The following is a 22,548-nucleotide window of genomic DNA, read 5'->3' on the forward strand; positions in this document are numbered from 1 at the left end:
ATTAGTGAATGGAACAAAGGGGTGCTCTTACGAAGAAAGGCTTAAGTTTTGCAAATTACAGTGTCTGGAGACTAGGCACCAGCGAGGTGATCTGATAGAGGTGTATAAAGCCTTGAATGGTTTAAGCATGCTCAATGCTGATGGGATTCTTCCTCTAGCTCAGAAAAATCACCTGAGAGGGCATAAATTCAAATTGAGGAAAGACAGATGTAGGATAGACGTGCGGAAATTTGCCTTTAGCCAGCGGGTGGTTAGTTGGTGGAACAGACTTCCATCCCTTGTGGTGGAGGTTGATAGCCTAAATAAGGTTAAGGCTCAGCTGGACAGGTATTTTGAACGAACAGAGGGGTGAAGTGGAAGTGGGTTTTTTTTTTTTTTTTTTTTTTTTGGCTGATGCTGCATAAGCTTGCTTTCTTGCATCAAATGCCTATGCTAATGCTAATGCTAATGCTAAATATGCTTTTGGAAAGTGAGGACATTGTTCATATGGATTGGCCTGCCCCTTCCACCGATCTAATTGGACGCTCTGGGGAGACGTCTAGCGGCAGATCCACACCCACCAGAAAATGTTCACCACCTGAAGATGGCGCTGACAGAGGAGTGGACGATGTTACCGCAAGAACTTATCAACAACATTGTTCTAAGTATGGACAGGCGGTGCAAAGCCTGCATCGACATTAGGGGTGGCCATATCTCCTACTGAGGACCACCTCTTCCCTTTGTTCCATCTTTGGCAGTGATGCATCTGTATCATGGCAGCCAGTGCTATATTGCCATTTTTGAATAAAATCCCTCTGTACCGTTTTGTTTCCGTTGTTGTGTCGCTGTTGTTTCCTTCATCATTTCTGTACCTCACGAGGTTCCTGTGGTATGCTTTTCCCATATCCAAGCCACACCTATGAGAAGCTACAGGTGAAAACCTGACTGGTCCCTAAATTTTGCACATCAGTGTAACTAAGCCATGTGGCGAAAAAACCCATAAAAACTCCTCGCATCATTGACGGGATTTGAACATAGGCCTTTTCTTTTCGGTGTGCTGGGACACATGATAATATGCACTGTGCTAATCAAGAGGGCTTGTGGGAGGTCAGTTATTATAACCACTGTACTATCGCAAGAGACGAACTTGCTAAGAATTATTATTATGCAGCGAAATCTCCAAGGATTCAAGAAAGAAAATACACACTACGCAGCTTGTTAACTGGCTCGCTGAGATGCCAGTTGATTGTTTCCAGATAAATCACATGTTGTTTTATTTGTGTTAGGTCAGAGAGGTGTTAAGAGCCTAAGCAAATAAAGCTATGGTGTGTGAGTATATTACATCTGTAACTGATTGTATTCTTCGGTGGTTTACTGTTTGCTGAATCAAAACTTGAATTTCCTGGAGAAAAATCTAAGCAACCGTCTCCTGAGACCGACTAACTCAGCCACCTGAAAAAAGCCCATTACAATTCCTCCCGTCCTTTATGGGATTCGCACTTAGGCCTTCTCAGATTGGAGGACGGTGGTTATAACCACGTCAGCGAAGGCGTGGTTATTCTAGAACTAATTCTATAACTTGAAGTAGCTTAATTTCTTAAATGTAATTTACTCGAAAAGGCCCCCGCTTATTGCTCAGGGCCTCTGGATTCGTTTGGCTGCTACTGAGGTATGCGGTGGAAACTGAATTCCTGTAAGAGGAAATATAGTCAGTGTGAAAAAAAAAGGAATAATTATTTAACTTGACAGACTTTTGGATTGACTGCAGAAGCTTTAGAAAAAAATTTGGGCAACTCACCCTTCATTGCTGGGCCGCCCTTTACTGTAGATTCCTCCAGGGAATAATGTTTTCCTTCATTTTCATGCTTTTTCTGTTACTCGAGTAGTCTGTATCGCATAATAACTCGGCCATCAAGAAGGGACAAATGAAGCTTTAACAACGCAGGCTATATGAACCAGAACAATTCTTTGCTTAACATCAACTATCGCCTACCTTCGATATAGACAAAAAGAACGGAGGACAGCTTACCACCATATATTTCCGGATTACCATGTCACAATCGGATGCAAGCGGACACAGACACATTGTACATCCATCCCACATCTCACGCTAAGCCGATTACAAAGGTGGACAAAGGATTTCAGGATTTCCGATATTTGTTGGTTTAATCAATGACATATTTAAGTATTTGGAGTTATTTAGTGCGTGCTCCTATTTTTAAAATATCCACAGAAGCAGGTTTTGTGGGTGTAAATACTTAGCAAATCTCTTAATGACTCGATGGTTGCTTCATCGACTTCAAAAGGCAATGTAGAAAACTATTTCCAGTATATTCCCCTCTCCTCACCCCCACCATCTTTCAACAGCCATCCAAGAAATTGTTTTTCATGACTATTACAATTTTCCTGTAGAATGGCACTGCTAAGCGGATTATTATTAATTAAGATTCATTATTAAAAGCTACTAATTAAAGCGCTATTACAGAATACATTAAATGTCTAAAAAATATAGAATCAATATGTATAACTCCTAAAATAAGAGAAATCTCCATCAAATGTCTCTAAACATTTAATAAATCTCTTAGCGTAGGTACTTATCCAAGGAATTTTAAATTTACTTCCATCGCTCTGATACTTAAATGCAGTTTTAAGTAAGTGTTTTCAATTAGTCTCGCTGAAATGTTTCTTTCCGTTGTCCATTAGAAAGTTTTCCTTTTACTTTCAGTGTAAGTAGGAGGTCACGTGGTGTGATCGATTAGTGCCCATATCAATTCACCAGCACTGTGGCCCAATCATTGTCCCACAGACTTCGAAAGGCCCTCGTGGGTAGCACATTTGGTAGAATTGTCGTCCTCCTCACACCGGGTGGAAAAGACTCGAGTCGAGTCTTGGTGACTGGAGGAATTTTTATGGGCCATTTTCACAACGTGGCTGAGTTAGTCGATCTCAGGCGTGGGTGGCATGGTTTTTTTCTCCCGGAAACTCGGGTTTTTCGTTCAGCAAAGCAACAGAAATTCGACCTCAGAACACATGCAATTTACAGACACGGGGCAATATGGCCTTAGCCTTATGCTCCTAAAACCCTACTACAACGACTAAAGAGATTATTGTCCTGGGGAAAAACAAAAATTTTTAAGGAGAACAATCCTCTGTTAATCTCTTAATTCCTAGCACTACTTAACTATCTGAATATTTATTGCATGGATATGGATACTAACATTACAATCAAGTCATCATGTCCTGCGAATCATTAGGACAGATATTCCATCATAAATTCTGTTTACCTACTGGAAAACAGTCTTTAATCTTTATTTTTAATACTCAGTGTCCACGTCAAATATTACATAATATCCTCAATATCCTCGAGAGCGAAAGAGAAAACCAAGTTTTTTAGATGCAGAGGAAGCAATATTTCTAATGTGCTTGTGCCAAGAGAGATTAAAAGGTAGGGTAATCCCCAAAGAGATATATCATCTTGCCTAGAAATCGGAGTGTCGCCAAAGATAAGCATAGGAGCAGAAGAATCCTTTTAGCATTAGTAGAGGCATATGATGCAAGAAAGCAAGCTTATGCAGCATCAGTCAAAAAAAAAAAAAAAATGTCCCCATTTAACCCCTCCGTTCGTTCCAAATACCTGTCCAACTCAGCCTTAAATTTATTTAGGCTATCAACTATCACAACAAGGGATAGAAGTCTGTTCCATCAACCAACTACTCCCTGGCTAAAGGCAAACTCCCGCACATCTTTCCTACATCTGTCTTTCCTCAATTTCAATTTATGCCCCCTCAGGTGATTATTCTGAGCAAGAGGAAGAATCCCATCAGCATTAAGAATGCTCAAACCGTTCAAGGCTTTATACACCTCAATTAGATCACCTCGCAGGTGTCAAGTCTCCAGACACTGTAATTTGCAAAACTTAAGCCTTTCTTCGTAAGTGCAACCCTTTGTTCCATTGACTAATCTTGTTGCCCTTCTCTGTACTCGTTCCAAAAGCTCTACATCCTTCTTAAAATGAGGCCTCCATACCTCCATACAGTAGTCAAGGTGTGACTTGACCATTGCCTTATACAAGGGGATAATCACCTCCTTATCCCTGCTAGAGAAATTCCTGTATATCATTGACAAGACACCATGAGCTACTCTTGCAGACCGTCTGCACTGCTCAGAAAACTTCATATATGCCTGCACAATTACCCCCAGGTCCTTTTCGTACTCTACCACTGTCAGTGTAGTACCACAGAGTTGATACGTTACTCTGGGGTTACTGCTTCCCATATGTAGTACTTTACATTTGTCAATGTTAAACTTCATTTTCCACCTCTCAGCCCATTTGTTCAACTTTTCTATATCCTGTTGCAACAGCGTACTGTCATTAGTGTCCTTAACATCGCTGCCAACCTTCGTATCATCTGCAAACTTGGACATTAAGCTTGATATATCATCATAAATATCATTTATAAATATAGAAAACAACAACGTATCCAAAATTTCACCCTGAGGGACTCCACTAATAACATTAGTCCACGATCAGTAGTGTCCATTGATTACCACTCTCTGTCTTCTTCCATGAGAAGACAAAGAATGGTAATTTTTGCGAGATATAAGACAAGGCTGAGTTTTAGAAGGATTGAAATCAACTAAGTTGTCTTTGCCCCACTGGAGAAATACCTGGAGATCGGCATTTAAGGAATTGGTAGCGGATATTTGAGAAGGTGAAGCTGATTGAGCCGGAGAAGGTTTCTCAAAATGGAAAGTGTAATGCAATGTGCTATCATAGGCAAAAACTATGGATAGGATTTCCAGTCAATGGAAGAAGGTCATTAATATACAAGAGGAAAAGAGTGGGGGGAAAAAGCTGAACCTTTGGGGAAAACAGCATTATTGGAAAAGTTAGAAGAGAGAGGGCCATCTACCATCACCTTCAGTGAGAGATCAGAGAGATAACTGGATAACCAATTGCCAAAAACAGTTGGCAAACCATAAGATGGAAGCTTGTTTAGAAGACCTTTATGCCAAACTCAGGCCTGACATAGCCAAGTGGTCAGGAGTGTAAGTGCAGTATGACGCGATCTTTGAGTGGACTAGGGTTCAAACCATGACTGCTAAATGCGATTAACATTTGTATTGATGATTTATTATTGTATGCCAAACATGATCGAAAGCCTTTGAGACGTCAAGAGCAACTGCTTGTGTTTCACCGAACATTTCCATTGAATTTGTCCATAAATGGGTAACATAAGCCAGAATATAATAAATAAATAAATAAATAAATAAATAAATTTTCTGTTTATACTCCGGCACGACAACCAAGTCAGTAGAGTTTACAATAAATCGTCAATACAAATATTTATCGTATTTAGTAGTCACGGGCTTGAACCCCGGTGCACTCAAGGAACGCGTGCTATGTACTCTCGCTCCTGACCACTGGGCTACGTCAGGCCTATTGACCGACACTGACAGAATCCTTACTGGAGATCGTTGAGCAGATGAATGGTTTCTAGGTAGTTTAAGAGTTGGCGGTTAATTGATTTCTCCATTACTTTAGAAAGAGCAGAAGTAATTGGAATGGGTCGATTATTGAATGGGACGGATTTGTCACCCTTTTTAGGAACTGGCTGGATATGAGCAAATTTCAAAGCAGAAGGAAAAACACCTTTGGAATAAGAAAGTGAAAAAAGGCGCAAAAATTAGGAGTAAGATCAGGAGCACAGGTTTTGAGAACAAGTAGAGAAATACTATCAGGACCTGGAGCTTTCTTGGCATCAAGATTCGTCAAAATCCTTCTAACATCCTTTTGACGGAAGACCACAGGAGGCATTTGAATGCAGCGTGTTGGGAATGGTGGGAGGTCTTTTACCAAGATCATTAATACATATGTTGGAAGCAAAATGGGATGCTAGCAAGTGAGCTTTATCCTTGGCTGAAGTGACAACAGAACCATCTTGTTTTGACAAAAATGGAAGCAGAGATGGGCAAAAGTTGTGGCCAATAACTTTGGCAAGAGACCAGAATGCTTAGTTACCTTTAGGGAAAGAAACAATTTTTCTACTCTATACTATAGGGATGCATTGGGCCACATTAAAACTTACAATTATAAAGTTGCGTTAAATTACAAAGTTTAAGCGCATCACAGGTATTACCGATAATGAGATAGAATTCTCATCTAGTTCTGCCCAGATTCAACAGGCGTAACATTCTTTTTTTTAAATGTGCTTTGATATCCATTTCGGTTGGTTGTTTTAGAGTTATAAGCACATCAGCAACTTAGGCCATATTCCAGGGGCTCACATCTGGTGAGTATGGGCTTTGGTACGCCCAGGGTCCTGAGCTGGATATCATCATTCTTCTCTTTCTTGTTGATTCCCTTGTACTTCTGACTCTCTCTCTCTCTCTCTCTCTCTCTCTCTCTGAGAACTTTAGAATTTTTTTTTTTTTTTGGCTGGTGCAGCATAAGCCTCAGGCTTCCTTGCATCATATGGCTAATAATAACAATAATATTATGTGGTATATAATATGTCTGTAAATTGCATGGTTGTTTTGCCATTTACTGAATAAAAAGCCGATTTTCATGGAGAAAAATAGGCTACTCTCGCCCGAGGCCGATTAACTCGGCCACGTTGTTAAAAAGGGCCATAATAATTCCTGGCGTCATTGACTGGATTCGAACCCAGGTATTTTCCAACCGGTGTGGGGGAGGACGGTAATTATACTATCTGTGCTACCCACAAGGCCTGGGTTTTCGTTAATCTTGTGTTAAGTATGTAAATTCATTTTTAGTTATTTTGTGTTTGATTTGTCACTCTACTTATTCTAGTATGTGGTTAACCGGAGTTGAAATGGTTTGCTGAAATGAGTGGTTAGGGTGTGTCCTAATTTTTGAATGTAAATAATTTAATTTAATAATACCAAAAAAAAAATAAATAAATAATAATAATATATGAACTCATAACATAACTGTTTTTGATAGCCTTATCCAATAATAAAATTCTATAAATAAATTTTTAAACACAGATCGTAGATAAATTCTTTCTTTGGCTTTTTCTGTAAGCAAACAACTTCATTTAAGTTCGTATTGCGAATAAGTTAATGCTGGAATAAGTGTTGTGAAAATAAATTCATAACCAAATGTGCAGAAACTCTTTCCGATTTCTTTTAAAACAGCAAAATAGATTTAACTCAATGGCACTTTAATATGTTTGATGTAATGTAGTGACGCCTTAGCATGAAGAATACCCTAGGCCTAGGAACACCAAACGAAGAGTACATAGGCCTAGGAACACCAAACGAAGTACACATAGGCCTAGGAACACCAAACGAAGAGTACATAGGCCTAGGAACACCAAACGAAGAGTACATAGGCCTACGAACACCAAAATTAAAATGCAGACGATGTTGTATGACGACCATAAGCTGCTCAAATTAAATCATATGGTATCTACGAATACCATACGAGGAGTACCTAGAGCCTGCGAACCAAATGGTGTCACTGGTTGCCAGACCCAAAAAATAGAGTGAGTGGAACGAGAATGATTATAACCATTTCGCTAATTTTGAGGAAGCACAAAAAAGTTTTTTTTTTTAAATAGATATCTGCATTATCTCTGATTAAGACGGATTCATATTGCGCTAATGATTATGAAGTTTGCACTCAATGTTGCAGAAAAACTGAAAGAAGAAAAACATTAAAAGTTTGCAAAAACTTGCAGCTTTAAAGAACACTAACCTTTTAGGACTGCATTTATTGCGAAAAATCCAAAATCTGAATAATTTGAGCAGCTTATGGTCGTCATACAACATCGTCTGCATTTTAATTTTTTACAGTTTATTTAAAATTACTGTATTTGGATTTTTATGGCACGAGGGAAATTTAGGACATGACGCACCAAGTCCAATGATATAAATATTGTGTGTGTTCTGAGGTCGATTTTCTGTTTGCTAGACGAAAAACCCATGCTACTCTCGCTTGAGACCGACTAACTTAGCCACGTTGTGAAAATGGCCCATAAAAATTCCTCACGTCACGGCCGGGATTCGAACTCAGGTCTTTTCGGCCGGGTATGGGAGGGAGCATGGCGATTCTACCAACTGTGCTATCCACGAGGGGCATGTGCGTGTGTAAGAGCCATATCTTTTTCTATTAAGCACTCTGTTTAGAGCCTACAAACACACACACACACACACACACACACACACACACACACACACACACACACACACACACACACACACACACACACACACACACACAAGGGGTCTGAAAAGAAACTTTGAATTGAGCGACTTTATTCCAATAATAAAACTCTGCAAACCAATATTTAAGCGCAGCTTTCTAAGACAGATTGTTTCTTCGGCTTTTATCATTTGCAAAATCATTAAGAACGTTATCAAAATATAATCCAAACCAAATTTATAGGAACACTTTTGGATTTATTTAATTTTAATATGTTTGATGTAATGTCCTTGTATTTGTATTCTTTTACTCAGCCTCAGTAGTTGCTTACAAAACTGCATTTAGTATCACTGTGGTAATGCAAGATTCTGCAGATGTCAGATGAGTGTCTGAGTTATATGGCGTACCGTGAGTTATGTGTTGGAGTGTTGTTTGTGTTATTTGTCTGGTCATTTAGTTACTGGGAAGCCCGATCAAAAAGAAAGCGCCTTCCAACATCTGTCCATCGGCATGGGTAACCGGGTGAGGACAGGAGAGGACGCTGAAATAGAGTTACCACATTCCTCAAAGCCAGAAATGGAGGAAGCTCAGTACGTGCTTTTACTGCGTCGCCCTGTTCCGGACCCAACAGAGGGAGGGTACCAAAGTTTGGAAGACTCATTCTCTTTTTAATAACTTGACACAGTATGGGTTGACACTGTGTCCAAATTATTTATTAATGGTTTGAAAAAGAAGAAGAAGAAGGCTTCTTCTTCTTCTTCTTCTTGGGTGTGTCAAGCCCATACTCACCAGATGTGAGCTTCTGGGGATATAACAGGGAACAAGCAGTATAATGATTGGGAGATACTGCACATCTGGATTTTTTTTTTTTTTTTTTTAAGTGAGGGATAAATAAAGGAATTAAAACTGTTATTAGATTGATCCGAATCTCTCTGGTATGCCACTTTCCATTAATAAATTAAACAGTCTAATTACAGTTTTGATTTAATTGTAGCTCTTCCGACTATATTTCAGTTATGTTCACCATCGAATAATGAAAAGACTCAAAGCAGTGGTTCCAGGGGGTGATGAAAAGTTGGTGGAGCTTAACTCGAAGAAAAGAAAATAATAAACTCTTATTAACCGTGATCCACACTGAGAAATAGGTCACGTGCTCCTGTTGGCAGCCACCTGAGCTCTTCTAAGTTCAGGAATCCTTAATAACTTTTCACATTTCCTCTCTATTTATCACCCTTCCAGGCAATTGTCGTTTTAATAACCCTCCGACTGTGCATCACGCAGCGCATTCCTGCACATACGCAGAAGTGGGCCGAAAGACGGCCTGTCTCTAATGACGACACAGGACGAAGGACAATAGGCAGCATTTCATAAGGCACTCTTTGTTATTCTGCATTCTTTGCATGTTTTCGAACCACTCTGGCCACATATTTCGTCGTGGCGTTGAGTGACAGCGGGTGAACTTTTGTCAAACCCTTCTTATCACATTAGCGTTCACAGGGAGGGGAATCACAACCCCCAGTAGCAAAGACATGCAAGCCTCTGTCCTACCAGAAAACCTCTATGTTAAAGATTCATTATAAACCATAATGGACACAGACTCGTTGTTTGTTATAAACACAAGCCACGGTTTCATTTTAATGAATTTAATTTGAATTCCCTCTTGAAGTCTGCGAGAAAGATATTCCTATTGTGGGGACCAAATAATCAATAATCAAAATGGGAAGTACAAACTGCTTGTAGAGAAGAATTATAACTTTTGAAAATCGAGGAAGAACGTTTAATAATATAATAAGTTTGGAAGTCTGAGATATTATACGATCAATATGGGAAGAGGGATTAAGGTCGGATCGCAATAGGACACCTAAGTCCTTGAATGTATCAGTGGTTGCAATTAGAGAGTTTCTTAAAAGATGGAGGGGTCTAAAGCGACATAATTTACATTTTAATGAGTTTAAAAACAAGTTGTGTTTATTGAGTAGAGTGAGAGGGAATCAAGACAGGACATTTATTCTTCAAGTTACAGCAATGTCACTTGAAGAATAAATAACTTTGTAAAGTTTAATATCTGCATAGAGTTGCCACTCAACATTAATTTAAGCAATAAAGAAGAGCGGACTCAAGGAACAGCTTGCGAAACAGTAAAGGGATTTTTAATAATTGATGAAGTACCATGTGGATGGTTTACGATTTCTAAGCAATGATTCAAACAAATCCAATAAAGGGGATCGTAGACCATAAGATGGAAGCTCGAAGAGCAGAAAATCGATGTGGACATAGTCAAATGCATGTGAAATAACAAGGAAAAGCGAATCAATTTGATTTCCTTTGTCCAAATTAGTTTCTAGGAAATGAGAGAACAAGGTCAGATTTGAAGCAGTTGATTTCCTGAAAAAATGCGTGCTGGTGATTAATGATAAAAGGGTGAAGGTAGGAACTAAGATATTTATAAAGTAGGAGTTCAAAAAATTTCGAAATTGTACTCAGGGTAGTAATAGGTGGTAGTTGCTAGGAGTAGCTTTCTCACCCTGTTTTTTATATATCGGGATGATATAGGCCTCTTTGAACGCTGAAAGGTTCAAATTGAAGAGATTTTTAAGAAATGGAGCTAGAGACGAACTACTTTTCTTGAATTCTATTATTTTTTCTTTCATTAGCATGTTTATTTTAAGATTTCTTTATTTATTTTTTGTAATTAGCAAATTATTTATAATTTACAATTTAATAAACTTATTAGCAAATTATCTATAATTTGATAATGGCAAAAAAAAAAAAAAAAAGAAAAGAAAAAGCAGGCTTATTTAATTAATATCATCCAAAGCACCTTTTTCTACTTTGAGTAATGTTACTGTAATTGGAAGCCTTGTGAGGTTTCATTTTACAAATGGTTCTTTACGCTTTTCGAGATAGTCAAAGAAGACAATTTAGTTAGCTACAGCATCGAGAATGATAGTTACCATCTATTCGCCTGCATCATATAATAATACATAAATAAAGGCGCATAACAAACCACGGCGGGTGGAGTGATAGATTCTAGTTCAGGGGTTCTCAACCAGGAGGGATTTTAAGGTTTAATGGGGGGGGGGGGGAATTGAGACCAAAGATTGACAGACTCAAACTGTTGGAATATTGATCTTTCTACAAATTACAATTTGTACATAATTTACAGGACATCACACTTTATTGGATGTCACATAAAACTGCAGCCATTATCACCCACTGCAGGATGGAAGCTTCCTCAACAATTCATGCTGAGGAAAATGGACCATAATCTTCCCCGCTGGTCCAGTGAGGGTTGGCAGATCGACCGTATTTAGCAGTCAAGGGCTTGAACCCGGCCTACACAAAGGATGTCACATATTAAATTAAAAATAAAGATAAATATTTCACTTTTTTATCTGTGGAAATATTCCATTTATAGTTATATTTGACTAAAGGGTGCATAGGGCAAAAAAGGTTGAGAACCACTGTTCTAGTATATTGAATTCGCCATATTGGTTTAATGTATTGGCTAAAAGCAATGATTTTAATGCACGAACCGAGAAGATTTCCTTTCTGCGTATCCACCATATTGTCCATGCATTCCTCCGTTTCCTTCATATCAACAAACATAATATCCAGTGCTTCAGCTGCAACATGCAGTATATGGATAGCTTTCCAGTGATCGTTTGTCGAAGCCAAAACTAGAGTCGTGGCCCATGGTAAATGGGGGAGGGATGTTGTCATTTGAGAATATTTAACATTTTTTGTCATTTCTACTGGCTTTCTGCTCTCTCTGTCGTTTCCTTCATACACATATTTTTTCATCAAACATCTTTTTAGCAATTACTATAAATTTTTCAGGATATTAAAACAGATGAAGACGGATTTGTAACCGTTGATGATCACAATGACTGTAAACTGCTGAGTATGCGCAGAAGAGGGAAGATATCTCGGTTTGCATGGACTAGAAAATTCGATACTTGTGACGCTCAAGACTACATTATCGAGGTAAGTGATCTTAACTGTTCATTTAACTGTCTCTCTCTCTCTCTCTCTCTCTGTTGTGAAACTATTGTTACTTATTCTCAGTGAGTACCACTCAGTGAGAATAAGTAACAATAGTCTTCTCTATTAGTGAAGCGTTGCTTATTCGAGGTAGAGCAATACCATAGCAATTCGTTGCAAAGGAAGAGCACAATATGAGATACAGAGCAAATGATGCCTTCCACACTACTATCGTTGTTTCTTAAGAGTTATCTATGATGCATCTACACCGATATTATTTAGATACTAAACTCAGTATATATGTAATGATCGGTTTGCCTGTTTGCTGAATGAAACGCACGAATTTGTGGGTTGGGGACATGAAACGTTCTTTTGTCTGCGCGTGTAGTACAGTGGTATCGTCACCGTCCTCCCCATACCGGGTTGAAAAGGCCCGGGTTCTAATCCCGTCGATGACACGAGGAACTTTAATGGGCTGTTTTCACTCCGTGGCTGAATAAGTCGGTCTCAGGCGTAGATAGCAAGGTTTTTTCCCCAGAAACTGGGGTTTTTCGTCCAGCAAACATACAAATCGACCATAGAACACTCACAATTAACAGACATAAGACACAGCACGGCATATGAATTTAATTATTCGGGTGGCCTAAATATAATAGTTTGGTCTGGGGATGCATAACAAGCAAAGGGGTGAGGCGAATTAATTTTACTAACGGAACGGTGAGTGCAGAAACCTACACAGCCATCTTGGAGGAGTGCCTGAATCTGGAGAGTATGGGCTTGGCACACCTAGGGTTCTGAGCTGGATATCATCATTCTCTTTCTTGGTGATTCCCTTCTACTTTTGACTCTCTCTCTCGCTCAGGGTAGCCCGGGAATTTCTTTTTTTTTTTTTTTTTTTGGCTAGTGCAGCATAAGCCTCAGGCTTCCTTGCACCATGTAGCTAATAATAATAATAACCTGTTATTAGGGATCACCACACAGACGTCCGAAACTGCATTTTTCAACAGGACTCACCACACAGCAAAATTGGTAAGTTTTATGCTATTTAGATATAATGATGAGTTTGTCTTCTTGTCTCGCAAGGCTTAAAACATATTTACACCAATGTTTTCCCTCGTTTTTCTCCCTTAAGGCGCAGTCATACCTCAGAAATGCTGGCATTACAGTGTTGGACTGGCCTGGCAACAGGTCAGATTTGAACCCTATTGAAAATTGCAGGTACATAATGTCGTCTAAAATTGCTCAAAAGAAGCCAACAAATTCAAATTATTATTTTAGGGCCATCCGTAATCTCTTACATATATCCATATATGTATTATGACTCTAAATTGCGTGTGTTCTCTAGTCTGGACGAAAAAAACCCTGTTTCAAGGAAAAACCTTGCTATCTACGCCTGAGACCGACTACTCAGCCACGGAGTGAAAAAAAGCCCATTAAAGTTCCTCGCGTCATCGACGGGATTCGAACCCGGGCCTTTTCCACCCAGTGTGGGGAGGACGGTGAAGATACCTGTGCTACACACGCAGACAGAAGAAGCCAACAAGTAAGATTGAGCTGCAGGAGAGCATTGTAAGCGTGTGGTACCTCGAAATTGTGCAACCGATTATTGGCACTTTTGAAAATTCAAAAGTGATGCAGTATGTAAGAAATTACAGCCACCGTATGTAGGAAATTACAGGTGGCCCTTATATAATAATTTGAATTTGAATGAAACTTTCTTTCAGACTGACTAACTCAATCTCGAGTATGAAAAAAAACTGAATTAAAGTCTAGCAACAAAACAATGTGGGGTGGGGGAGGTGTTTTGTTGGCTGTGAGGCATAGGCTGCCCTTCTGTGATTGGTTCACGCATCATCACATTCTGCAACTAGTCCAGCGTCATAATTCATAGAGATAGAGTATTAAATGGATAAGTAGTTTAGAAAACATTGTTATAAATACTGTTCATTGTTTTATTGCATGTATAATAATTTACAAAATAAATAAGGGGAAGCCTTTCCATAGAATCCAATCAGAGGACGCCATTGACTCACTCAATATGGGCAGTTGACTCGACCATATAACTAGGTTCGCCGCTCAGCCAGGATCCACTACACCAATGGAATTCCCAATCAAGCCGATTTCGACAGACCCCTTAAATTCAGTTCAACTCAACAAATACCAGCTGATCGACGCAATAATGAATTAGCACCTACGGCCACATCCGGTGCCGATGGAATTCTTCAGTTTATGCTGAAATGCCTCAGTACATTTGTTGTTGATCCTATCCTGTCGTTATTTAACAAGATCCTTAATCAAAAATTTTCCCCTCCTATGTGGCATGTCTATCTAGTAAGACTGCTGCCCAAAATACGCTCTGCTTCTCAGCCCAGTCACTTCCGTCCAATTTCTTCTGCATCAAGCCTAAAGCTCTTTGAGAAATCTCTTCTGAGAACGTTAACCATCCAAATTATGCCACAACAGCTACCGCTGATCCACTATGCTACCCGGTCAAGATCCACTGCTACAAATCTAGTCACCACCACTTCCAAGATCCTCGAGGCATTTGAGCACGAAATCACCGTTACATATATCGACGTCCAAGGAGCATTTGATTCCATATCCGTTTACGCGTTGGAAAAGCTACTACGTGAGCATTACCTCATTGGTGGAGACGTGCTCTGGTTCATTCATACAATGTTTGAGAACAGGAACATTATTGTTCGCGATGGCAATCTGCGCTACACCAGGACTATTACAGCTGGAGTCCCACATGGCGGGGGCCCTGTCTGGAATCTTGTTCTCAGCTGTTGTCGTGCCATTTGTGACAGGCCGAACTGACATCCTCACCTTTGCCGATGACATAAAAGTGTTTACTCCCATCAGCCCTGGAGACACTACTGAATACATCAATACCTTAATCCTTCAGAAAATCCGGAACCTTGAGGCCTTCCTCTCCGTTTTCGAACTTCACATCAATCCTGAGAAGTCAAAACAATTGCCTTTCTCTCTCAAACGGGACCCAACAATAGTGCAAGCCATTTTAAGAGGATCCGCGATTTCTGCCGTCCAACAACATACAGATCTGGGCGTTATTTTTGATCAAAAGATCTCCTTCCTACCGCACATAGACCACCTGCAAATAAAGTTCTGTCGACTCCGGTGGATGATTAAACAACAACTTATGCACGTCCATGACCAGGCTGTTGGATGCAGATATATTAAGACATGTGTTTATCCGGTCATACTCAATGGCGCCGAAGTCTGGACTTCAACTGCTACGACCCATCTTAGACAGATTTTCGCGGGGGAATTCTGGCTACTGCAGTGGGCCATATGGAAATTTCAGCTTCCCCCTGCACCAAGGACCACCCAGATGGCGGAAGCTCTCAACATGAGATGTCTTCCTGCGATCATTGACGAGAGAAGTCTCGTCTTTGCCATCAAAATGATGGTCGGCATTATTTCAGTACCAAATTTCTGGGCTAACTGCGGATGGAGGATCCTGGTCCCAATAGTGAACGGTGTTTACTGTTTACTTGTTTGAACTTAAGAAGGGCAAGCTGAGAGGGACTGCCCACGTTTACAATAAGGTAATCTATTTCCAGAGCTTACAAATTTACCCTACTTGTTCATATATTTTCAGTGTATGTAAATATATTTTTCTAAAACATTGAAGTCAGCCTGAAAAAATCGCCAACTTAGTTGTTCAGCTCCTATTTGACCATTTTCTTGTGGTCAAATAGGGGCTTTTTTTGGCAATTACAACGAGCTCTGCTTCAAATTACTACGAGTAGATAATCGATTATCCGTATTCCTCTTGTTAATCCAGATACCCACTAAAACAACATGAGCGACGCTGAAGTTGAACTGATTGTAAAGGGACAGGTGGATTACCCAATCCGCTCAAGGAATGAGGCCCTGGCAACTGGGGAAGGTACGAATAAACCTACAAAGACCAAGGCCAAGAAGAAAGAGAGGGGTAGAAAAGACACCAACCAGGAGCAGATGAAAACTGTAAAAATAAAGAGTATTAGAAAGACCAGACATCCAGGAGTCTTAATAGAAACAGACACCAGGGAGGAGGCACAAACCATTCTGAATAATGCCGTCTGCTACAGACGTTCCAACAACGAAGGAAGTCTCTGAAGAGGCTGCCAATGAATCATTCAGCGAATCTGACCATGAAGAACAAAAGCTAGGAAACTGAGCATGAAGGAAAAAAGAGTCAGGAACCCCCTATTACCCAGGTTCCCCCGTTGACTGGGACTCTAGTAGAACAGATTATGCCATTAGAGGAATCCTAGAAAAATACATGGCCAAGCAATCAAGTAGAATTACAGCTGCCATTAGAACTGACGTAATAGAGATCTTCAGTAAAATGGATACAGTGGTCCAAAAATTACACGTTGACCACGAGAGGCTTAAAGCAAAAATCGAAGTCTCACACAGGAGGGGAGAAAAACAAATGCAACAACGCCCCCGCTCCTTTGAAGAGGCGTTGAGGAATGGAGCTCAAAACGTGCCCAACCATCCAGGAAAAGTACAAAACCAAAAGGCGGTAAGAAAGCCTGAATCACATGTTATTTTGTTTAAACCAGTGGAAGATGCACATCTAGATACCAGTGAAGCGGTCAAGGAAGCACTCACAAAAAACTTCAAGGAGCAGATGAAAACTGTAAAAATAAAGAGTATTAGAAAGACCAGGCATCCAGGAGTCTTAATAGAAACAGACACCAGGGAGGAGGCACAAACCATCCTGAATAATGCCGACATGACAAATTTTGGGGTTAGGGCAGAAGCCCCAAAGAAAAAAGGGCCTTCAGTTGTGATCTTTGATGTGGACCAGAGCTTAACACCAGAGGAGCTCAAAGCCGAGATCTTTAATAAAAATCTAAGTATATACCTGCAAGATGAGGCGAGCGTGGATGATATTAGTCCGAAATACAAAAAGAAGACCAAGTCACCTACAAACGTAAACTGGGTAATCGAACTATCAAACAGAGCATGGCAAATTCTGGGATCTCAAAACAGAATATTCATTGGATCGGGCAGCCATAGATTCAAAGAATATATTCCTGTCCGCAGATGTTACAGGTGTCTCCGCTTTGGCCATACCTCACATACTTGCAATCAGCGTGAATCCACATGTGGCCGCTGTGCCCAAAAGGGGCACGACTATAAGGAGTGTCCTGTCAGAGATCAGCTGCCAAGCTGCGAAAATTGCAAGGCTGCAAAGGCTCCACATCAACATTCCATCCGAGATACCAACTTCCCTGTCTATCTAAAAGTAGTCCCTACCAAATGCGGATAAATTATGGTTAGAATTCCTTCTCCCAATTACCAAGTAGAGACAAGAATTGTACAACTAAATGCACAGAGGGCAAGAGTGGTTGCAGATCAGCTATAGATAAAGTCTAAGGAAAAACAAATAGATCTAATCCTGTTTCAGGAGCCCTATGTTCGCTCTGGGGTGGTTATGAGTTACTCCCTCATCGTATAAAATTGCCCACTGTACAAATGATCAACCATGGGCTGCGATTGTCAAAGGAAACCCTGACATCACAGCAACCAAGATCACCTCACTATGCACTTCCATCAGTGCCTGTACCCAAATCATGGCATCTCTTGGATCACTGTTCGTCCTCTCTCTCTCTCTCTCTCTCTCTCTCTCTCTCTCTCTCTCTACAGTCATTCAGGTGAAGACATCACTGCTGCGATCTCTCTGATTGAAATGGCACTCGAGCTCCTCCCGGGTGGGCGTCTCCGTAGCCAGGTCGGCAGGAGTGGAAGTGCGTAGCACACGCTTCTTGATTAGACCGGGGTTCGAGCCCGTGATCACCAAATACGGAGGATGCAGAAAGGTCAGGGAATGACCACCGCATATCCCTGGAGCAATATGGTCTTAGTTGCTAATTTTTTATTATTATTTTTTTTTTAGGGTTGCCCGTAATTACATTAACCCGTATTTGTGTCTGTAAATTGCGTATGTTCTATGGTTGATTTGCCTGTTTTGCTGGACGAAAAAACCCCAGTTACTGGGGAGAAAAACCTTGCTATCTAGGCGCCTCCGTAGCCAGGTGGGAAGGAGCAGCATTGCGTAGCACACGCTTCTTGATTAGACCGGGGTTCGAGCCCGTCACCACCAAATACGGAGGATGCGGAAAGGTCAGGGAATGACCACCGCATATCTCGGAGCAATATGGCCTTAGTTGCTAATGCTCCTAAAAAAGAAACCAAACCTTGCTATCTACGCCTGAGACCAACTAACTCAGCCACGGAGTGAAAAAAGCCCATTAAAGTTCCTCGCGTCATCGACGGGATTCGAACCCAGGCCTTTTCCACTCGGTGTGGGGAGGACGGTGATGATACCACTGTGCTACCGCGCAGTTCTTAGTTGCTAATGGTACTAAAAACCAAATAACAACAACAACAACAACAACAACAACCTCCCGGGTGGGCAGCTACCGATAGGTATGGACTCAAACTGTCGCTCGCCACTCTGGCATAGTCAGGCACCAGATAGGAATGCCCTAGGAAATGCTCAAGACTTGAGGACCTTATCCTCACATCAGGCTTACAAATCTTAAACCGCCCAGGACATCTACCCACTTACAGTGGCCCACTCTGGGAGAGCGAAATTGATATCACAATGGCTACGCCTGACTTAGCCAACAAACGTTCCGGCTGGACGATCAAGCCGTAGAGTCCTGGACCACTTCAGACTACAGAGCGATCACATTCTCCCTTGTTCGCTCTGTGGAACGCGTCGCATAGATTCCAAAGGACATTGTGCGCTATAAGGTATAAGGTATAAGGTATGTTAGTGTCTAACGGCTCCTGGGATTTCTCCCATCTCCGCGGGTGTACATTGTATCGGGGCCAGAGATTTGAAATGTGTGGGGGTCATGTGCTGTATATTGTGTTGTGCCCTTTGTTCCTCCGGTCTAGTATTAGTATTAGTATTAGTAACGGCCGTATGGTGCAAGAAAGCCTATGGCTTATGCTGCACCAGCCAAAAAAAAAAAAAAAAAAAAAAAAAATCCGAACAAAACAATGATAAAAACAAAAATTAAATAAATAAATAATAATAATTAATAAATAAATAAAAATAATAAAATGAAATTAAAAATTAAATAAAAAGGAAATTAATCCTATCATCCTATGCGCTTCCCTTACCCGAAAGTACTATCCAGATGACCTTTGAATTTCCCCAAACTGTCGGCCTCTACCACCCATGAAGGCAACTTATTCCAGTAATTTATAACTCGCTGGCTAAAATAAAACTTCCTGCAGTCCAATCTAAACATTTCCCCGCGTAACTTGAATTCATGTCCCCTAGTTCTAGCATCATTTATAATCTTGAAAATTTTGTCCTCATTCATTTTACTGATGCCTCTCAGAGCCTTAAACACCTCAATCAAATCTCCTCTAAGGTGTCTAGGTTCCAAACTCTGCAACCCACATATTCGAAGTCTTTCTTCATAAGGACGCCCTTTTGCCGATCTCACCAGGCGAGTTACCCTTCTTTGCACCCTTTCAAGAAGCTCGATGTCTTTCTTTAGGTGCGGTCTCCATACTTGAACACAGTATTCCAAGTGTGGTCTAACATAGGCCTTATATAATGGGATTATCACGTCCCTATCTCTACTTGCAAAAGTTCGATAGATCATCGATAGGACACCATGGGCCTTCCTTGCAACCTGTTTACAATGCTCAGAGAATTTCATGTCTGACCGTATCGTAACACCCAAGTCCCTTTCCTCCAGTACTGGGTTTAGTTGAGCTCCACCAAGTGAATAAGTTATTTTGGGATTACTGTTTCCCAGGTGTAATACCTTACACTTTGTTGGATTAAAGCACAGCTGCCATTTTTCTGACCATTCTTGAAGTCTATCTAGGTCTCTCTGAAGAAGCTCAGCTTGACAGTGATCATTAACTACTCTACCAATTTTAACATCATCTGCAAATTTAGACATCACGCCCTCTATCCCTTCATCAATGTTGTTTATGAAAATTAAAAACAACAGTGGTCCTAATACTGATCCTTGGGGAACCCCACTTCTTACATCAACCCAATCTGAGGAATAGCCATTTATCACAACCCTCTGCCTCCTGCCCTGAAGCCATCCTTCTATCCATCTAAGGATTTTCCCAGTGATTCCAACCTGTTCCAGCTTATAAAGCAACCGCTCATGTGGGACTGAGTCAAAAGCTTTGCTGAAATCTAAATAAACAATGTCGAAATTATTCCCTAAATCCAGCTCGTGAGTGACCCTTTCGAAATAGCGAACCAGATTTGTTAAACATGATTTTCTCTTTACAAAACCATGCTGAGTATCCTTGAGAATTTCAATTCGATCCAAATGATCCTGAATTCCACCCTTGATCAATGCCTCCATGATTTTCCCTACTACTGAAGTCAGACTGACAGGTCGATAATTTCCCACTTCACTTTTAGAGCCACCCTTATGTATGGGAGATACATTTGCAATTTTCCAATCCAAGGGAATCTCCCCAGAGTCTAGTGATGCTCGCATAACCAGCCTCAGTGGTTCAATGCACTCGCTTGCCGCCTCTCTCAAGATTATAGGGTATATTCCATCAACTCCAGGAGTCTTACTAGTCTGTAGGCTTGAAAGTTTTTTCATTAAATAATCTTGCGAAATTTCAATATCATTAATTACATATTTTTTAACTTCGCTCCCACAATTTCCCATTGCCACAAAAGGCTTTTCATTTGTAAATATCAATGCAAAATAACTGTTGAGTTCATCTGCAACGGCAGCTGGTGTATTTATTACTATCCCCTTTCCCTTACGTAAAGGTCCGATCTGGTTTGTCCTGCTCTTCTTCGCATTTATATATGTGAAGAATTCTTTATCCCCCTTCTTTGCTCTGTTTGCTAGTGATTTCTCATAAATTGCCTTTGCCTGTCGAACCTTTTCTGTGGCTCTATTACATATCACCTTGTAGCTGTTATAGGCTTCAGTACTTTTTATTGCTCTGTAACCTTTCCATGCCACCTTTTTCTGCTCAAGTAATGTGGCAACTTCACTATTCATCCAACTTGGAACCCTTCTCGTGGAGTATTTTTTTAATGGTATATACGCATTCAAGGCATCTGTGATTAATGTTTTAAAAGCGTACCACAGTTCAATTGTATTCATTCTCTGCGCGATATCTACCCAGTTAATAGAGGCCATGTAGTACCTTAAGGCATCGTAATTTCCTTTTCTGAAATTAAAACCCATTCCTTTGCCTTTTACTTCTGCTACCTCTCTCGTCATCATCCACCGTAGAACTCCGTGATCACTTCCTGCTACTGGTTCCTCTACTGTCAGCCCTGTTATGTCATCTGATTCATGTGTGATGATGAGGTCTAGGATATTCTTTTCTCTAGTACTTTCCCTGACATGTTGATACAAATAACAGTCATCTAGTTGATTTAAAAATTTTGTTCCCCATGTCGAGTTTCCTTCCCATTTACTCCAATCAATTAGAGGCAAATTGAAATCACCCATAATAAGGCATTGACGCTTACTTGCCCATTCCATTTGCATGTAGAGGCTTTTGTCATAGTCTTCACAATCACCTGGTCTGTAGATTACGCCTACTCGCATTGTACCTTTGTTTCCAACTATCTCACACCATACTGACTCTATACTAGCATGTGAAATGTCTGAATCTGGGAAAGCTATCGTCGCACTCAGGCTGCTTCTGATAAGAAGCATTACCCCACCACCCCTTCTATCTACTCTATCCTTCCTAAATACATTATACAAGCCGTACTGAAACTCATCATCCCCAATTTCCGGGTGGCACCACGTCTCTGTAAGCCCTATTATGTCCGCGTTACTTGTTTTAACCAGCAGTTCGAATTCGCTCATTTTATTGACGACACTTCTAACGTTACTGTATAAACAATTAAGATTTACTGTTCTTGTATATTTAACAACCCTAACACAACCCTTGAAGTTTTTTAGGCTCTCTTCCCTGATATTAGCTACCTGCTCACGTGAAACGTCTTTGCCCCCAGAACATCTAGATAATACGTCCAGTTGGGGTAACAGATAAGAACTCTTAAGGTATGTGCAAGAGTTACATTGACCAATATTATCAGATAAACGCGTGTCAGTATTACCCACATCCCCCTAACTAGCAGTTTCCCTGAGCCTTTAAGGTATCCTCAATAATACTGGCAAAAACTTTTGCACCACCTTTGTTTAAGTGTATCCCGTCTCTACAAAACAAATTCCTTCTACCTACAAGTGTGGGCCATGCTGATAGAAATTTACCCCCTAAAGCCTTGCAGATTCCTTCAAGTCTTGAGTTAATCCACAAGGCTCTTAACGTATAATCCCTCCTATCGTGTCTGGGCAGAATTGCAGACACATAGACATTATGGCCTAGCTCGCGACATTTCCTCAGCATGG

The 22,548-nt window shown here is 40.5% G+C and overlaps 1 protein-coding gene across 1 annotated transcript in view; it reads left to right on the forward strand.

Annotated features, from left to right (window-relative positions):
- Positions 1 to 22,548, forward strand: part of Tbh (Tyramine beta hydroxylase) — a 76,768-nt gene that overhangs the window by 13,525 nt on the left and 40,695 nt on the right. Inside the window, exon 2 of the mRNA XM_090374952.1 lies at positions 11,990 to 12,136. Coding sequence (XP_090231078.1) covers positions 11,990 to 12,136 — 147 coding nt within the window. The remainder of the gene's footprint in view (positions 1 to 11,989; positions 12,137 to 22,548) is intronic.

Source organism: Mastigoproctus giganteus, chromosome 6 (assembly GCF_048544385.1).
Source record: "Mastigoproctus giganteus isolate SK-2022 chromosome 6, ASM4854438v1, whole genome shotgun sequence".
NCBI classification, from domain to species: domain Eukaryota; kingdom Metazoa; phylum Arthropoda; class Arachnida; order Uropygi; family Thelyphonidae; genus Mastigoproctus; species Mastigoproctus giganteus.